This window comes from Petaurus breviceps, unplaced genomic scaffold (assembly GCF_028583685.1).
Source record: "Petaurus breviceps papuanus isolate PSGF00001 unplaced genomic scaffold, PetGlider_PUasm1.0 446, whole genome shotgun sequence".
Classification (NCBI taxonomy): domain Eukaryota; kingdom Metazoa; phylum Chordata; class Mammalia; order Diprotodontia; family Petauridae; genus Petaurus; species Petaurus breviceps.
This window is the reverse complement of record NW_027186338.1, coordinates 540,301-558,517: the sequence shown is the minus strand read 5'-3', so window position 1 is coordinate 558,517 and position 18,217 is coordinate 540,301. Positions and strand designations below refer to the sequence as shown.

General features: G+C 41.4%; 1 protein-coding gene across 1 annotated transcript; it reads right to left on the bottom strand.

The window, feature by feature from the left end:
- Positions 1 to 1,128: 1,128 nt before the first annotated feature.
- LOC138171487 (zinc finger protein 420-like) lies at positions 1,129 to 17,034 on the bottom strand. Its single transcript, XM_069100994.1, has 5 exons — positions 16,979 to 17,034; positions 16,157 to 16,224; positions 11,303 to 11,429; positions 7,121 to 7,216; positions 1,129 to 5,272 (listed from the first exon to the last, which is right to left on the bottom strand). Exons 1-5 carry the CDS (start codon positions 16,998 to 17,000, stop codon positions 3,876 to 3,878), a joined length of 1,710 nt encoding a protein of 569 aa, XP_068957095.1. The 5' UTR covers positions 17,001 to 17,034; the 3' UTR covers positions 1,129 to 3,875.
- Between the last annotated feature and the right edge of the window lie 1,183 nt (positions 17,035 to 18,217).

The following is an 18,217-nucleotide window of genomic DNA, read 5'->3' as shown; positions in this document are numbered from 1 at the left end:
GTGGGTGTTAAGTATCTGAGGTCAGAACCGATCCAGGGTCCTCCCGACTCCGTGGCCAGCGCTCTCGCTCACTGCGCCACCTATCTACACATATTCTTTCTTGGGATGTCTGGATAGACTTGAACTCTGCTATAAAGGGCTTCCTTTTATTCTAAGCAATCACTTTTTCTTCTCTCTCCCTCGCTGAACAAAAGAGACAACAAAACCCAAAACTTCCTAGCACAGGTATCTAGCCCAGCAAAACAAGTCTCCACAGGGTGACGCCCAGAGATGTAAGCTCACTCTGCCTTTACTTTAGCAGCTCTCCCAAGAGACAGGTGGTATGCTTATCTTTAGTTCTCTGATACCAAGGTTTACCTGGGTCTAGGATAATGATGGACAGAGGAGCTGTCCATCTCCATAAGCTGAGGTAACCTCCATACTGTGACTTCCCGATCCAGACCAAAACAACCATGCGGGCAGTCTCACTCTTTTCCAACACATTGCCAATACAATAAGCAAACTGATGTCCCTAAATCCTAAGTCAGACCATGTCATTTTGCTCTAGAGTTTTGGGAGCTTTTTGACTGATTCTAGGATAAAACACTAACTCTGACTTCATCAGAGGTGAGAAAATGCCTCAAAATAATTGAAGAGAGGTTGGAAGAGAATAGCGGCTCCACTCACTGGGCCTGATGGGGGACTTCTGGCTGAGGTCATAAGTGATGATCTGTAGATCATTTCCATGTCTCTGAGGTAGAAAAGACAAGGTCAATCTCTTTTAGGATGGTTCCAGTGGCTGCAGAGACAACGTCTGGCTAGCATGTGCATTAGTCACTCAAGAGAGCCCAAACTTGGTCCTCCACAAATTAACCCACATTGGACTTCGCATTCATCTGGCTAGAAATGGCAGGCAGTTTGCTGGGACTCAGGGAGACATGCAGAAATAATGTTTTTTCTCTGCTACAAAAATACCCAAGTATCATAATTCAATAATCTGGTCCATACCATGGGTGATTCCAAATTTTTTTCCATCATTCAAAAAATATTAACATTCTTTCAAAAATCTGGAGTTCCAAATTCCCTCTCTCACTCCATCCTGTCCCACATCCACTAAGAAGGCAAGCAATATATCAATAATACATGGAATATCATGCAAAACAAAGTTCTATATTAGTCATGTTGCAAAAAAGAAAACAAAGACAATGAAAAAATTATAATTCACACTGAATTCATCAGTCTTCTTTCTGTAGGTCAGGAGCATTTTTCATCATGAGTCCTTTGGAATTCTCTGAGATCATTTTCTTTTTTTTTTTTTTTTAAAGCAATCAGGGTTAAGTAACTTGCTTAAGGTTACACAGCCAGTTATTTCTGGGTGTGGTGCTGAGTATCTGAGCCCAGATTTGATCCAGCTCATCCCGACACTGGAGCCAGTGCTCTTACTCGCTGTGCTACCTGGCCACCCCTGAGATCATTCTCTTAATCAGAATAGCTAAATCTTTCACAGTGGATTAAATTGACAAGATTAATGTTACTGTGCACAGTGCCCTCCAGGCTCTGCTGGAGTGACACACTTCAATCTGCACCAGTTCATAGAGGTCTCACCAGGTTGTTCTGACCCCATCTCCCTCAGCCTTTCTCATTTCATTTTTCAGTAGTTCAGTTGTTTCTCATTCTTCATGACACCACCATGGGGTTTTCTTGGGAAAGAAACTGGAGAGGTTTTGCCATTTTTTCTTCTTCAGTGGATTAAGGCAAACAGAGGTTAAATGATTTGCTGAGGGATACACAATAAATAAGTGACTGAGGCCAAATTTGAACTCAGGTCTTCCTAATTCTAGGCTCAGTGTAATATCCCCTGAGTCATCTAATATTTCTTATAGTATAATAATATTCCATCAGAATCATATACCACACCTGTTCAGTCATTCCCCAACTGACGGCTATTCCCTCAACTTAAAATTCTTTGCCATCACTGCCATAAAGATTTTTGTACATATATATCCTTTTCCTTTGAAAAATCTAGGATCGAATTCGGGCTCACTTAGCACCCACCCAGAAACACGTGGCTGTGTAACCTTGAGCAAGTTACTTAACCCCAATTGCTTTAAAAAAAAAATACAAATCTAGTAGGGGTATTTCTGTATCAAAGAGTAGGCATACTTCTATAGCCCTTTGGGCATAGTTCCAAATTGTTCTCCAGAATGGCTGGACAAGTTATAAACTACACCAGTGTCCCTAATTTTTTGTGCTTTTTTTTTTCTTTTTGGAAGGGGGAAGGTAGGGCAATTGGGGTTAAGTGACTTGACCAAGGTCACACAGCTAATTTTTGTGTGAGGTGTCTGAGGCCAGATTTGAACTCAGGTCCTACTGACTCCAGGGCTAGCACTCTATTCACTGCACCACCTGGCCGCCTTGTCCTTATTTTTTATATCTCCTTCAGAATTTATCGTTTTTCTTTTCATTCAAGTTAGTCAATCTCATAGGTATTATATGATATCTCATAATTGTTTTCATTTGTAATTTTCTGACCAATAGTGACTTAGAGCATTTTTTCATATAACTGATAGCTTTGATGTCTTCCTCTGAAAACTCTATTCATATCCCTTGACCACAATGAGAATCTCATTCATCTTTTCAAATGTGTCACTAACTCCATAAAATGGGAAGTTAAGTAGCATAGTGGATAGAGTGCTAGCCCTGGAGTCAGAGAGAAATTACTTTAACTCCAGACTCAGACACTTACTAGCTGTGTGACGCAGGGCAAGTCATTTAATCATTTGCCTCACTTCCACATCTGTGAAATGGACTAACAAAGGAAATGGTAAACCACACTAGTATCTTTGCCAAGAAAACCTGAAAGTGGATCACAAAGAATCAGCCCACAGTGGAAAATGCATAAAGAACAACCAATTAGAGGATAAAGTATTTGACTACCTTAAGAGAGTCCTAGTTACTCATGCCATGCACTTAACTGAATTTCTTCATTTGACATTAAGAAAACTGGGAAGAAATCATTCCACCAACATCTGCCATAGGCCCTTTTGATGCTTTGTTATAATTGATGAGATTCCAGATCTTTGTGGTTCATAGTGGCTACCCTGATGAACATGAGCAGAAGCAGCACCAGCAACATCAGGAATATAGCTCAGATCAGGACACTTCCTCAAGCATAGCCAACAATTATGTAGACTACATTAAGGTCATGTGAAGGCCATGAAGTAACTTGTCTACCTCTTGCATGGCATATGCCAGGGATCAAAGTTAGTACAAAGGCTTTTCCAATACCACTAGCCATTCAGTATCTCCTGCCCAACCAGCATAACCTCTTGCTCCCTGAAGGACCATGGAAGGATAATAGTAATCTTTATCCCATTAAAGGACTCCACAGAAAGGAGGTATATCTCTTTATCCCATGGGAGCTAAATAAGGACTCTCTGAACTTCATCTAGAGACCCAGAATCATAGTCTACTTAGCTGGGGGATCTCCTCACACTCCTTACATTCATAAAGAACCTCTCCAGTTGAATTTTCTGATGAAAATAAAACTGAATCCTCAGTCTAACAGCCTTCCCCACATGCATTACACTCATAAGATTCCTCTCCAGAATGAATTCTTTGATGCTAAGCAAGTTGTGTCCTAAGTCTGAAGGTCTTTACACATTCATTACATTCAAAAGGTCTCTCTCCAGAATAAATGTTCTGGTGTTTAGTAAGTTCTACATTTAGTCAAAAGTCTTCCTTCATAAAGTACATTCATAAAGTTTCTCTCTGTATGAATTCTTTAATGTTGGTTAAGTTCTGGGTTGTAATGGAAAGCTTTCACACACTTCATAAAGAATCTCTCCAGGATAAATTTTCATCAGCACAGTAAGCTGTGCCTTCCTCCCGAAGATCTAACCACACAAAGTATATTCATAAGGTTTCTTTCCAGTATGAATTCTTTGATGTCGGGTAAGTTCTGAGTTGTAAGTGAAAGCCTTCCCACACTCCTTACATTCATAAAGAATCTCTCCATTATGAATTCTTTGATGGATATAAAGGTGTGTTCTCTGTCTAAAGAACTTCCCACATTCACTACACTCATAAGGTTTTTCTCCAGTATGAATTCTCTGATGCACAGTAAGTTGTGTTCTACTCCTGAAGGCTTTCACACACACAGTACATTTATACGGTTTCTCTCCAGTATGGACTCTCTGATGCTGAATAAGATCTGAGATGTAGGGGAAAGCCTTTTCACACTCCTTACATTCATAAAGAATGTCTCTGGTATGAAGTCTCTGATGCATATAAAGGTGTGTCCTCTGTCTAAAGAACTTCCCACATTCACTACATTCATAAGGTTTCTCTCCAGTATGGATTCTTTGATGCACAGTAAGCTGTGTTTGACTCCTGAATGCCTTTCCACATACAGTACAATCATAAGGTTTCTCTACAGTATGAATTCTTTGATGTCGATTAAGATCTGAGTTGTAGAGGAAAGCCTTCCCACATTCCTTACATTCATAAAGAATGTCTCCAGTATGAATTCTCTGGTGCAGGTTAAGATGCACCTTCCTCTTGAAGGCCTTTCCACATTCACTACATTTATAAGGTTTCTCTCCAGTATGAATTCTTTGATGTTTAATAAGATGTGAGTTTCTGTGGAAGGCCTTCCCACACTCTTCACATTCATAAAGAATTTTTCCAGGATGAATTCTTTCATGTACAGCAAGTTGTATCTTACTCCTGAAGGCCTTTCCACATTCATTACATTCATAAGCTTTCTCTGTAATATGACTTCTCTGATGCTTAATAAGATCTGGCTTGCAGGGGAAAGCCTTCCCACACTCCTTACATTCATAAAGAATCTTTCCAGGATGAATTCTCTGATGGACAGTAAGTTGTGTCTTCCTCTTGAAGGCCTTTCCACATTCACTACATTCATAAGGAATTTCACCAGTATGAATTCTCTGATGGACATAAAGGTGTGTCCTCTGTCTAAAGGACTTCCCACATTCACTACATTCATAAGGTTTCTCTCCAGTATGAATTCTCTGATGTACAGTGAGATTTGCATTCATGCTGAAGGCCTTACCACATACTGTACATTCATAAGGTTTCTCTCCAGTATGCATTCTTTGATGTCGAATAAGTTCTGAGTTGCAGTGACAAGCCTTCCCACACTCCTTACATTCATAGAAAATCTCTCCAGTATGAATTCTCCGATGTATACTAAGTTGTGTCTTACTCCTAAAGGCCTTCCCACATTCACTACATTCATAAGATTTCTCTCCAGTAAATTCTTTGCTGCCTGAAAGGAAAAATACAGAGCTGATTAATCCTGCCTTTTCCCCCTTTTCTCAAAGTTCCTAGTTGCTCAAAGATTTTAGAACTGTTTTCTTCCCTTCACACTTGAGAAGCCTAGTCTCACAGGTCTTTCATTAAATATCATAATTTATGTTATCTGAAAGTATAATAATTCAAAGTTAACATAGGTAAATGAACTGACTTAGGATGAAACTACCTGGAAGGACAAATAAGTCCTGTACATTTATACTACTGTAAATGGCTGGCATTTGAATGAAATAAGGAAATGAAAGACTATCCATAAAAAACAGATGACTTTGGGAGCTTGCAAACACATCCTTACAATCTGGAGGAAATACATGAATTAAAAACACTAGACAGAAAGTAAAGGAAATGATGAGTTTAGAGTGAGGAAGAGAGATAAAATAAACAGAATAAAAAAGAAATATTAGGAAATATGAGGGTCATATCATACAACTGTTGCCATAAATTTCCTCTAAAAATTCAACATATTTACTCTGTAAGGGAACTGATTAAAATTTTTAAAACTAAGATCCATGGCACAATGAGTAAAGCGCCAGCCCCAGAGTCAGGAGGACCCGAGTTCAGTTCCATCCTCAGACACTTAACATCCACACAAAAAAACTAGCCGTGTAACCATGGGCAAGTTACTTAACCCCAATTGCCCTCCAAAAGGCAAAAAAAAAAAAAGAGTAAGATACAATTCCAAAAGGTAAATGATCAAGACATACAGGTATTTTTCAAAAGACAGATTATTAATAATCACTGGAAACGTTAAAAAAATGAAAACAATTTGGAGGTATCACCAAATAGTCATCAGATTTGGAAAAATGCATTAAAAGGTTAACAATTTTTGGCAGTTATGTTGAAACAGGTACTTAATAAGCTGCTGCCTTTTTTTTGTGAAAAGCAACATAGCAATTCAAGCAAGAGTGATAAAACTGTTCATATCCTTTGACCCAATGGTCTCACTATTGGGTCTATATCCTCCAAATGTTATTAAAAGCAAACAAAGATCTCTCTCAAAATATATTCACAGTACTTTTTCTATGAAATCACAAAATATTGAAAAACCATAGGTCCAAAGATGAGGCTATAACTAAACAAGTCGTGGGATATGAACATAATATTGTGTCTTTATAAACATAATTTCAAAGCATAAAGAAAAACAGGATGACATACAAAATGACAGACAGAAGAAAGGGAAATTAGGTTATGATTAAATATTTTTAAAAGTAACAGAAGCAAAGCAACATTAGTCAAAAAAACAACACAGAAGAAAATATCAAAATGGAACTCAGAAACACAAAGGTAATATTGTTAATATTTTAAGTAATGTGCTTATTTTTATTTTTTTTTAAAGTAATCAGGGTTAAGTAACCTGCTCAAGGTTACATGGCTAGGTGTCTCTGGGTGGGTGCTAAGTGTTGGAGCCCGGATTCGATCCCCCAGGTCATCCCGACACTCGAGCCGGTGCTCCTACTCGCTGTGCCACCTGGCCGCCCCACTTATTTTAAAAGGGAGAATGAATTCATGCAAGTGAGGCAGGATAATGCTTGCTTAAGATAATCATCAATGAAGAGAACAGAAATACCTACCCTGTATTGAGGCAAGAAATTTCTTTTAGAGTGGAGACACATGTGAGTAAAGACATACATAAAAAAGTAACTTCCTGAATTAAAAAATGAAGTTGTAAAGTCTCTGCTCTTCTCAACAAGTCTCTGTAAGGGAACTGATTAATTTGTTCCACATTTTACAAGAGATTTCAGCTAAAATGAACAACAGAGCTACAATATGCAATAATCTATCTACTTGCTTTCTATGTAATCACCTGGACAGCGGCTACTTGGACAATCTGGCTCTGATATCCAAGATGCTTCCTTACTTTCCAATTGGTAGATCACATCTGGTTTGGAAACTGCAAATCCTGTCCATTGAAAATAAAAAAGTGCTTACAAACAGTCAACTCAGAACCTATCATAAAACAGACATATGTAATGGAAATGCAAATTTAAAGATCTTCCCTGCCCCTAGGCTAGAGTGCACCTGGAGCCTGGGGTGGGAGGCTTGTTTTTTAGTAGATACTTCTTTATTGGCCAGTGAGTCAATAAGGTTGTTACGTTCTCTGAGCCAGGAGAAGGCTATATAAGCCCTGATGTGTAGCTTTGTTTTGGGGCTCACTTTGAGAAGTATTCTGTGATTTGACCTGGATTCTGGGAAGCCATTGTCCAGAGCCCCCCGGCTTTGAAACCCAGATGCTGATTGGGTATGGATGTAATGGTTGGGCAGTTTGAAATCTGTCTACTTGATCTGTTTCTGTCTTGATAATTCTGTCTGTATACTTTGAAGTTCGGGGTGCTGACCTTTTTCCCCTGAACGAGGTAAACGATATGTTTGACTGATTAAAGTAAGCTTGTTAACCCATTTTGAGTTGCTTTCCTGTATCAAAGCAGATCCAAGAACCTGTGTTGGCAGCAAACCCTGAGGACGCTTGGGGTGCTTGCTGCTACAACATAAAATTCTCCTTAGTAGAAAGGTGGGGAAATAAGGGTGCAGAATTTATCTTATACCATCAAGGGCATTACCTATGTTAACTGGTTTGCTCTGAAAATTCTTATTTTACTTTTTCAACCAGGGAGGGCTCAATGGGCTAGCTAGAAAGAGAGGTAGGGCTTTTTGGGGGGGTTGTTGTTGTTGCTTGTTTATTTTTTAGGTGGTATAGTGGGAGTATAGAAGAGAACTGACATTAAAAAAAGAATCTATTCAGGAACAGAGGCAGGAACTTGGCATGAGCTCCCCCTCCAACCAACTCCAATACCTGTAAAATATGACTCTAAACAATTTTAGAGCTACAGAACCCACAAAGTGACAGAAATAAATCTCCCACTGAAGGCAGCCTGGCAAGCTGGCAGGAAGGGTCTATCGCACAGTCCTGCCAGGGTAGTCCCAACCAGCAACCCAGACTGGCCAGAGCAGACTTGAGGAGAGTGAATCACTAGCAACTGTGGCGGTTTCCAGATTTCTCAACCCATAAATGCCAAAGAGAAAGTAAAAGGTCAGTGGGGAACTCTGTTGGAACCTGGTGACAGAAGAGCGCAGTCCGGCTCTGGCCCCAAGGGCAAGAAGTAGCAGCAGTATAGCAGTTGCTGCTGCTGCCGCATGGCTACCTTCAGAGCTCCTGGCCTGTGGATTGTGGCCATTCAGAGGGTAATTGCTCTCACTTTGACCTGCTTGGATCTGGATTGTGGTCTTGGGTGGTGGCCCTGGGATGTGTAGGTATCTGTAGAGAGGGCAATTTCCTCAGATCTCTGACAACATTTGCAAAAACCCCAGCAATTTGGGACATAGCTCTCTCAACTCTGAAAGCAGAGTTCTACCATGGCAAAGAGCTCAAAAGTCAAGTAAGTGGCTAGCCAGATAAGCAAGCAGGGTAAGCACAATCAGCCCATAGAATCCTTTTTCAGGGACAAAAAGGATCAAAACATGGAACCAGAAGAAGACAACAAAGTTGAAATTCCCACATCAAAAGCTTGCAAGAAAAAATGAACTGGTTACAAGCCATGGAGGAGCTCAAGAAGGATTCTGAAAATCAAGTAAGAGAAGTGGAGGAAAAATTGGGAAGGGAAATGAGAATGATGCAAGAAAATCATGAAAAGAGAGTCAACAACCTGCTAAAGCAAACCCAAAAATATACTGAAGAAAATAACACCCTAAAAAACAGACTAACTCAAATGGCAATAGAGGCCCAAAAACCCCAAAAAGAAGAATGCCTTAAAAAGTTGAATTTGCTAGATGGCAAATTTAAAGGAATTTTAAAAACTCACTGAAGAGAATAATTCCTTGAAAATTAGACTGGAGAAAATGGTAGCTAATGACTTTGTGGGAAATCAAGATACTATAAAACAGATCCAAAAGAATGAAAAAATAGAAGGCAATGTGAAATATCTCATTGGAAAAACCACTGACCTGGAAAATAGATCCAGGAGAGATAATTTAAAAATTACTGTACTACCTGAAAGCCATTATAAAAAAAAAGAGCCTAGAAATCATCCTTCAAGAAATTCTCAAGGAAAATTGTCCTGATATTCTAGAATCAGAGGGCAAAACAGAAATTGAAAGAATTCACCAATCACCTCTTGAAAAAAATCCCAAAAAGAAAACTGCTAGGAATATCATAGCCAAATTCCAGAGTTCCCAGGTCAAGGAGAAAATATTACAAGCTGTCAGGAAGAAATAATTTGAGTACTGTGGAAACACAATCAGGATAACATAAGATCTAGCAGCTTCTACATTAAGGGATTGAAGGGCTTGGAATATGATATTCCAGAGGTCAAAAGAGCTAGGATTAAAACCAAGAATCACCTACCTAGCAAAAATGAGTATAATACTTCAGGGGAAAATATGGTCATTCAATGAAATAGAGGACTTTCAAGGATTCTTGATGAAAAAACCGGAGCTAAACAGAAAATTTGAATTGCAAATATAAGAAACAAGAGAAGCATGAGAAGGTAAACAGGAAAGAGAAATCATAAGGAACTTATTAAAGTTAAAGTATCTATATTCCCACACAGAAAAAAGATAATTGAAACTCATGAAACTTTTCTCAGTATGAGGATAGTTGAAGGGAATATATATGTATATATGTGCATACATACATATATATGTATGTATAGGAGAGTATATGTGTGTGTAAATACATATGTGATTGTGTGTATATGTGTGTACATGTATTCATAGACAGAGGGCACAGGATCAGTTGAATAGGAAGGGATGTTATCTAAAAAATGAAATTAGGAGGTGAGAGAGGATTATAATGAGAAAAGGAGAAAGGGAGAGATAGAATAGGGTAAATTATCTTGTATAAAAGAAGCAAGAGAAAACTGTTACAATGGAGGGGAAGAGCAGGAAGGTGAAAGGGAATGGTTCAACCTTACTCTCATTGAATTTGGCTTAAGGAGGGAATAATTTACACACTCATTTGGGTATTTTACCCTACCCGAAAGTAGGGGGTAGGGGATAAGAGGGGGGATGATAGAAGGGAGGACAGATTGGGGGAGATGATAGTCAGAAGCACACACTTTTGAAAAGGGACAGGGTCAAAGTAGAAAATAGAGTAAGTGGGGGATGGGATAGGATGGAGGGATATAAAGTTAGTCTTTCACAATATAATTACTATGGAAACATTTTGCATAACCACACATGTACAACCTATATTGAAGTGCTTATCTTCCCAGTGGAGGTGGGTGAGGAGAGAAAAAGGAAAAGAATCTGGAAATCAAAGTTTTAAAAACAAATGTTAAAAAAAATTTTTTTTTAATTTTTTTTTACATGCAACTGGGAGATAAGATATACAGGCACTGGGATATAGCAATCCATTTTGCCCTATTAGAAAGTTTGAGGGATGGGGGAGGATATAAGAGAGAGCAGACTGGGGGAAGGGGTATTCAGTATGCTTTATATCTCGGGGTTGTGGGTAGGGGAAAGAGAGGGAGAAAATTTGTAACTCAAAATCTTGTGGAAATGAATGTTGAAACTAAAAATTAATAAAAAAAAATAAAAATTAAAAAAAAGAATCCATTAAACTCAATAAAAGAATTCCAAACCAGATCAAGGTCTTTGGGGGAAAAAAAATGTAGGGCTGCTAGGAAGCCTTCAAGAAGAGCACAAAGACCACTGAAGGGTATTCTGCTTTATGGAGAAATGAGTCAGAGTGGGACTTAGAAAATGCAGTCCACTTGACTCACTTCTTGCTTTGACAATGGGACATGATACCTACACTAGAGCTGAAGAGAAGATCTTGGATTTGAAGCAACAGAGAGGGGAAGATACATTCTCAAGGATAACAATAGAAGCAGTCTAAGGAAAGACATTTTCCCTTGAAAGCACAAGTACTCTGTCTCTAGGGTACAAAATGATTAGGAATATCTTCCTTACATATGACAAAGAATAACTCCTAAAATCTCGAAAGTCTCCATAGTATAAATCACAGCTCCAAAGGGGTAGCTCTTCTTACCTAAAGAGACCAAGTTCCTATAGTTCTCCAGCATCACATCCTTGTACAGCGTTTTCTGAGATGGGTTCAAATGTACCCACTCATCCCAGGTGAACTCCACAGTCACATCCTTGAATGTCACTGATTCCTGAAACACCAAAAATATCTGTACTTACTCAAGTATAATTCTAACTGTTACAAAATTTGAATATAAATATCTTGCCAGTACGGATTATTTCATTTATATATTTGTAACCTGGTACAGAGATTGGTACATAGAAGGCACCTAAGAATTCCTCTCCCATTAGACTGTAAGTTCCTTGAGGGCAGGGCCTATCTTTGCTTTCCTTTGTATTCTCATCACTTAGTGCAGTACCTGGTACCTAACAGACACCAAATAAATACTTGTTGTTAATGGATCCAATAACGTCAATTTTAAATGTTGTTGTTGTTTTTAAATATGCACCAATGGCTCTTACTTCTTCCCTCTAAGCTCAAATACTAATATACCTAGTTTCTTTTTTTACTTACTGAAATAAAACAATGAAAGTGGAATAGCTGAAAATAGCTATCATGTTGCCCTAAGTCTTCTCTTCTCACCTATATGAACCCCGGTTCATGCAACCAATCATCCTGATCTCTTCACCACTAAGATAGTTTCCTCTCTTCCTCAAATCACTTTTCTTCTCAAAATGCTGCTGCTCTGAAATTAACATGATTGTGTTCAGGGCTCCTGGAACCAAAAGAGCAAAAGCAAGGGAAGATGGCAGAGTAGGTTAGAAAATTCCATGCTCCAGGCAGCTAGGTGGTGCAGTAAATAGAGCACCGGCCCTGGAGTCAGGAGGACCTGAGTTCAAATCCGGCCTCAGACACTTGACACACTTACTAGCTGTGTGACCTTGGGCAAGTCACTTAACCCCAACTGCCCTACCCTCCCCCCTCCAAAAAAAAGCAAAAAAAAAAATTCCACACTCTACAGATTTCCTCTACAAATAAGACATAACAACACCTCAGAGTGAATGTAGAGCAGCAAAATTAAACGGGAATTGTGGTAGAGCAGTGGTCCTCCTAGGACAACTGAAGAAGACCTGAAGAGAGACCCCAGAGTCAGAGGTTTGGCCCAAGTGAAGTAAAAATACCACAGGCTGTCTCCTCTGAAACTACAAACAACAAGCCCTAGGGGTGGCTGATTGATTGGGAGGCAACCTCAGCCACAGGAATTTTTACTCAGATAGTGTGGGCGTCAGACATCTGGGCAGGGGAAGACTGAAGGACCCTCTGCTTTCCTTCACTGGCTGACTAGACAGCCTAATCCTAAATGCATGCTATGGCTGACAAGACAAAGGAGTTACCCCATGCCTGGTGAGTACCTTAGCAGTGGGGCAGGGAGGCTGCTGGCTGTGGATACTGAGTTGATAAGAAGTATTTATCTAAAACCGTCAGCTAGCATTATTTGTAATGGGGATGAGCTAGAAGCCTTCCCAGTAATATCGGATGAGAAACAAGGATGCTCACTGTCACCAATATTATTCAGGATTGTACTGGAAATCCAAGCAATAACAATAAGAGAAGAAAAAGAAATAGAAGAAATCAGAAGACTGGATGAGGTAATAAAACAATCTCTTTCTCTAGATATGATGATGTAGTTGGAAAATCCTAAAGACTCAACTAAAAACTTTAGTTAACTGAAATAATAATTTCAGCAAAGTAGCAGGATATAAAGTAAACCCACACAAATCATCAGCATTGCTATATATCACCAACAAGACCCTGCACGAAGAGATAGCTAGAGATATACCATTTAAAATAACTCTGGACAGTATAACATACTTGGAAATACACCTGCCAAAACAAACCCAGGAACTATACTAGCAAAATCATTTTAAAAAACCTAAAATTTTGTATTAAAAATCAGATTTAAATAAATGGAGAAATATTAATTCCTCATGGCTAGGCAGTGCCAATATAATAAAAAATGAAAATTTTGCCAAAATTAAGTTTATATATAAATAAATATATATACATATATATATGTAATAGCATCCCAATTACTAAAAAAATTATTTTACTGAGCAGAAAAAATAACAAAATTCATCTGGAAGAACAAAAGGTCAAGAATATCAAAAGAACTAATGAGAAAAAAGTGTAAAGGAAGGTTTAGTAGTACTAGATCTTAAACTGTATTATAAGGCAGTAGTTATCAAAACCATCTGCTACTGGCTAAGAAACAGAGAGGTGGATCAGTGGAACAGAACAGGCATACAATTTACAGAAGCAAACAAATATAGTTACCTAGGCATTGGCAAGTGTAAAGACTTAAGTTGTTGGTATAAGAATTCTATATTTGGTAAAGATTACTGGTAAGGCTAGGAAACAGTCTGGCAGAAATTAGGCATGGACCAACATCTTCCACCATTTACTAAGATGAGGTAAAAATGGATACATGATCTAGATATACAGGGAAATATTACAGGAAAATCTGAAGAATATATTTGGGGTCCCAATTGGGGAAAAGCCATAATACACAATAAAAAGTGAAAAGCCATTAACTTAAACTTTGTGAAAAGTGGAAGCCTAGACACAGGGACCTGTTAAAAAAATTATAATTTAGACACTGAGTCATAACTTTGATACTGTTACAAATGAAAGTCATAACATGGACATTGTAACCAGTTCATGTCCTGTACATGACCAGTAGACAATCTTGTATTTGGGCATTTACACATCAACACTGGCTTAACTCCCAAGTATGGAAATGAGTTGCAAAATATTCACCAATAAATAACTAGTGATGTACTCTATGGTTCTGGTTCCCTTTGTTTGATTTCTATAATTACCACTGGGCTTTCCTGGGGTCTCTGCAGAGATCGAATGTATCACATGGCAGCTGCCCCAGATTGCCCCTATAAGTAATTATAACAATTAATTAAACTCCTATCTGGAGTACCTTGGCCTCTTCCTTTGGTTTCAAACTCACCCCACAATTATGGGGGAGGTACAGGGTTCCCCAGCTAGGGCTATCCATGGAACATATTACCTAATCAGACTTATGGATAGGTGAACAATTTATAAACAAAGAAGAGATAGAGAGCATTGTGGAATATAAAACGATAATTATGATTACACTAAATTAAAAGTTTTTTTTACAAACAAATGTACCCAAAATCAGAAAGCAGGAAACTAGAATGAAAATTTTTATAAATAGTTCCTCAGATAAAGGTCTCATATCTGAAATGTATAAAGAACATTGTTAAATCTGTAAAAATATGAATCATTCCCCAATTGATAAATGGCCAACAGAGATGAACAGGCAGTTTTCCTGATAAAGAAATCAGTTATTAAATGGCCTATATACTTTGATCCAATGATAACACTATTATGTATGTTTCCCAAGATGATTAGAGAAAAAAGGAAAAGAATGTATATGTTCTAAAATATTTAAAGCAGCTCTCTTAGTGATGGCAAAGAACTGGAAATTGCAGGAATGCCCATCAAATGGAGAGCAGTCAAAAAACTGTAATATATGTTCATGATAGAATATTACTCTGATATAAGAAATGAGGAGTTCAATAATTTTAGAAAAGCATGGAGAGACTTGTATGAAATAACTAATGAAGGGTGAAATGAGTACAACCAAAAGAACATGGTATATAGTAACAGCAATACTGCTTAAAGAACAACTTTGAGTAACTGAGTTAGTCCATTATAGAGACTCAAATTATTAGCAAAATCCTATGAAAGGGGCAGCTAGGTGGGGCAGTGAATAGAGCACCAGTCTTGGAGTCAGGAGGACCTAAGTACAAATCTGACCTCAGACACTTGCCACACTTACTAGCTGTGTGACCTTGGGCAAGTCACTTAACCCCAATTGCCTTGCCTTCCCCCCTCCAAAAACTCCTACTATACATTACATTAAAAGGTATGACAATATGAAGGTACTAGGAGAGAGGAACATCCACAACAAAAGGGATTCTTCTCATCCTTCTTCCTTCAGCAGCCAGGAAGTAAGGCCATTCTTAAAAATCTATTTTCTAGCACTCCCACTTTCACTACTCCATTGCGATAAAAAGACACGCAAAATCCTTGCAACAAATATCCCTAGGCAAGAAATACAAAGTCCCACACTGGACATGTTCAAAATATGTATGACTCAATCTGCACCCTACAAGTCAATCACATTAGTGTCAGAAGTTGGATAACTTGGTTTCATTGTAAGTCCTTAAAAAAAAAAGGGTTGTACACTGTTGAACAAAGTTCTGAAATCTTTCAAAGTTGTTTATCTTTACAATCACTGGATAAATTTTTCTCCTGGTCTTCAAACTTCACCCTGTTTTGATTCACACAAATCTCACTCAGGATCTCTGAAAATGTTCCCTTCATGATTTCTTTGATTACAAAATTTTTTTATCAACCCTGTATACCAAAACATGTTCAGCCATTTCTTTTCTTCTTTTTTTTTTTTTTTGAGGGAGTAAGGCAAGGCAATTCGGGTTAAACGACTTGCTCAAAGTAATACTGTTAGAAAGTGTCAAGTGTATGAGGCCACATTTGAACTTAGGTCCTCCTGACTCCAGGGCAGGTGCTCTATTCATTGAGCCACCTAGCTGCCCCTAAGTTCAGCCATTTCACTATTAATTAGAACCTCCTCAGTTTCCATTTTTTGCAACCACACACACACAAAAAGCTGCTGGAAATATTTTTGTACATATGAGACCTTTTCTTCTTTCTTTGATCCCTTTGGACATAGTAGTGCTGTTTGGGGGACAAAAGGTACTAGGCACTCTTCACTAATTTTCTCAGCAGGGTTCCAAACTCTTTTCAAGAATGGGTGACCCACAACACAACTCTATCAACTGTGTATCCCGCGGCGCTCACCTGTCCGGACCCGGCAGTCGGCACAGGAGCCATCCCCGCCTCCTCCGGGCTCCCACCTAGGAGCAGAGCTGGGGAGGAAAGGGGGACGTGAGGTGGTGGGCTGCCCGCGGGAGGGGGGGGGAGAGAACGGAACCCCACTTCTGCCCTGGGGGGCCGGGGATCAGGGAGGAGGGTGCTGGGGGATAGGAAATAATCATTTCTCTCCCCGGGGTTCACAGGGGGAAGCCCTCATTTCTCTCCTGGGGGGCAGAAGCAAACCCTCATTTCTATCCTGGGGGGCATCACCGGGGTCTTTGGGCCAATCTCTCTTTAGAGACGAAACAGCACAGCGAGGTACCCTCTCAGCAGACCCAGGCACGGACCGCAGGCAGCAGCGGGGGTCCTCTCCTCCACAGGAGTCCTGCAGGAAGAGATCGGCCCCAGCACCTGGTTCCCTAAGACTCTGCTCGGGGGGAAGGACTGAAACCTGGGCGGTCAGGGCCATCAGAATCCAGCACCCAGCCGGCCCGGGCACAGAGGACAGGGTTTGCTGGCAGGAAGGCTCCTCCTCCCCAGACAGAATCCCTACACTCGCTAGCGGGGTGACCCTGGCCAAGTCCCTGCACCCAGCGGGCCTCAGTCTCCGGGATGTAAAATGACCCGAAGCACACGACAAAAAACTTCACCACCTCCGCCAAAACAACTCCAAATGGGGTCCGGGAGCGGTGAACCACTCCGCCACCCCTCCCACGCCCCACGTCCAGGCCACGCAGCCCTCCCACCTACACGGCCCTGATGCCCCGCTCCCGGGCCCGAGGGAAGCCCCCTCAGGGCCCCGCCCACCTCGTGCACTCCCCAACCACATCCCAGGGCTCCAGCCCCGCCCCAGCCCCGTCTCACTCCTCCAGCCAGGCCCGGCGCTTTTGGGGAACCGCTCACCCTGTTTCAGGTGAACCCTAGACAGAGAAAGGAAGGGGACAACCCCAAATGAAAAGAAGGGATGGGGGCGGGGCGGACGTGACGTCAGAGGGACCGCCCACCCTCACTCCCTGGAACTTGGGAAATGCAAGTAAGGTACGCGAGGCCGTCTGGGAATCGTAGTCTTGAGACCGCTGCGGTTTCTGCACCCTCCATTTCCCCCTTTGGGGGTGTCCCCCTGGCTCGGGCAGTCGGTCACACCCTAGGGGGCAGGAATGCCCAGTTTGCCGAAGGCTGCCGAGGCCGGCCTGACCGCCTGCCGAGTGTCTGGGGAGGCAGGAGTCAACGCAGAGGCCCATCCTGAGGCTTCTCTCGCCCAGGGAAGGCCACGGCTCGTTGTCCGGAGGCCGCGGGAGCCCCACCTCCTCCTCGGCGGCCGAATGAGCTGCCCAGCCGGAGGCGCCCGGGGCCACCGTGACAGCTCCGCGGAGAATGGACCACCAGTCCCGGGAGACCGCAGCCGGGGGCCCTGGGGCCGGGGCCTTGGCCAGCGAGGGGGCACTTGGGGAAGAGAGAAGCCCCAGGATGAGACACTCACGGAGGAGGCCGGAGAGTGGCCGTGGCTCTGGACACTCCCAGCGCGTGGGAGGAGGCCGGCCCAGACTCTGCAGGAAGGTGCTGCCTCGGAAGTCGGCCCCGGACCGCCGGCAGGCTCCCGCAGTGGACTTAGAAGGACGCCCAGCCAAACGGGGTCTTTGCGGGGGAAATCCCCGAATTGTCAGATGGACGCACAGACCACCTGGTCACCGGCCCCAGAGTTTGTCCTCGATCCGGCGGGCCCCTCCCCGGCTCTTGATTTCCCCCACACTTGCAGACGCGGCCCAGGGAGGAAGAGTAAATGCCCCAAGGACACCTTTGCCAGCCCGAGCAGGAGACTGAGGTCCTCCCAAGGCACCCTCCAGACGTTGCCCTTTCATTAGGACCACCGCAGCAACAGACCTCAGCAGTATGACGCCACTACTCCAGGTCCTTGCCAGTTCTCTGGTAGCTGCAGGTACAGAAGTTCAAAGCTGCCCCTCATTGCAACTGCATTTCAACTGGAGGCAAACCACTTTTACATCTGTTGTTTGGAGTACCTGGCGATTTCCAGAAACCACTTTGCAG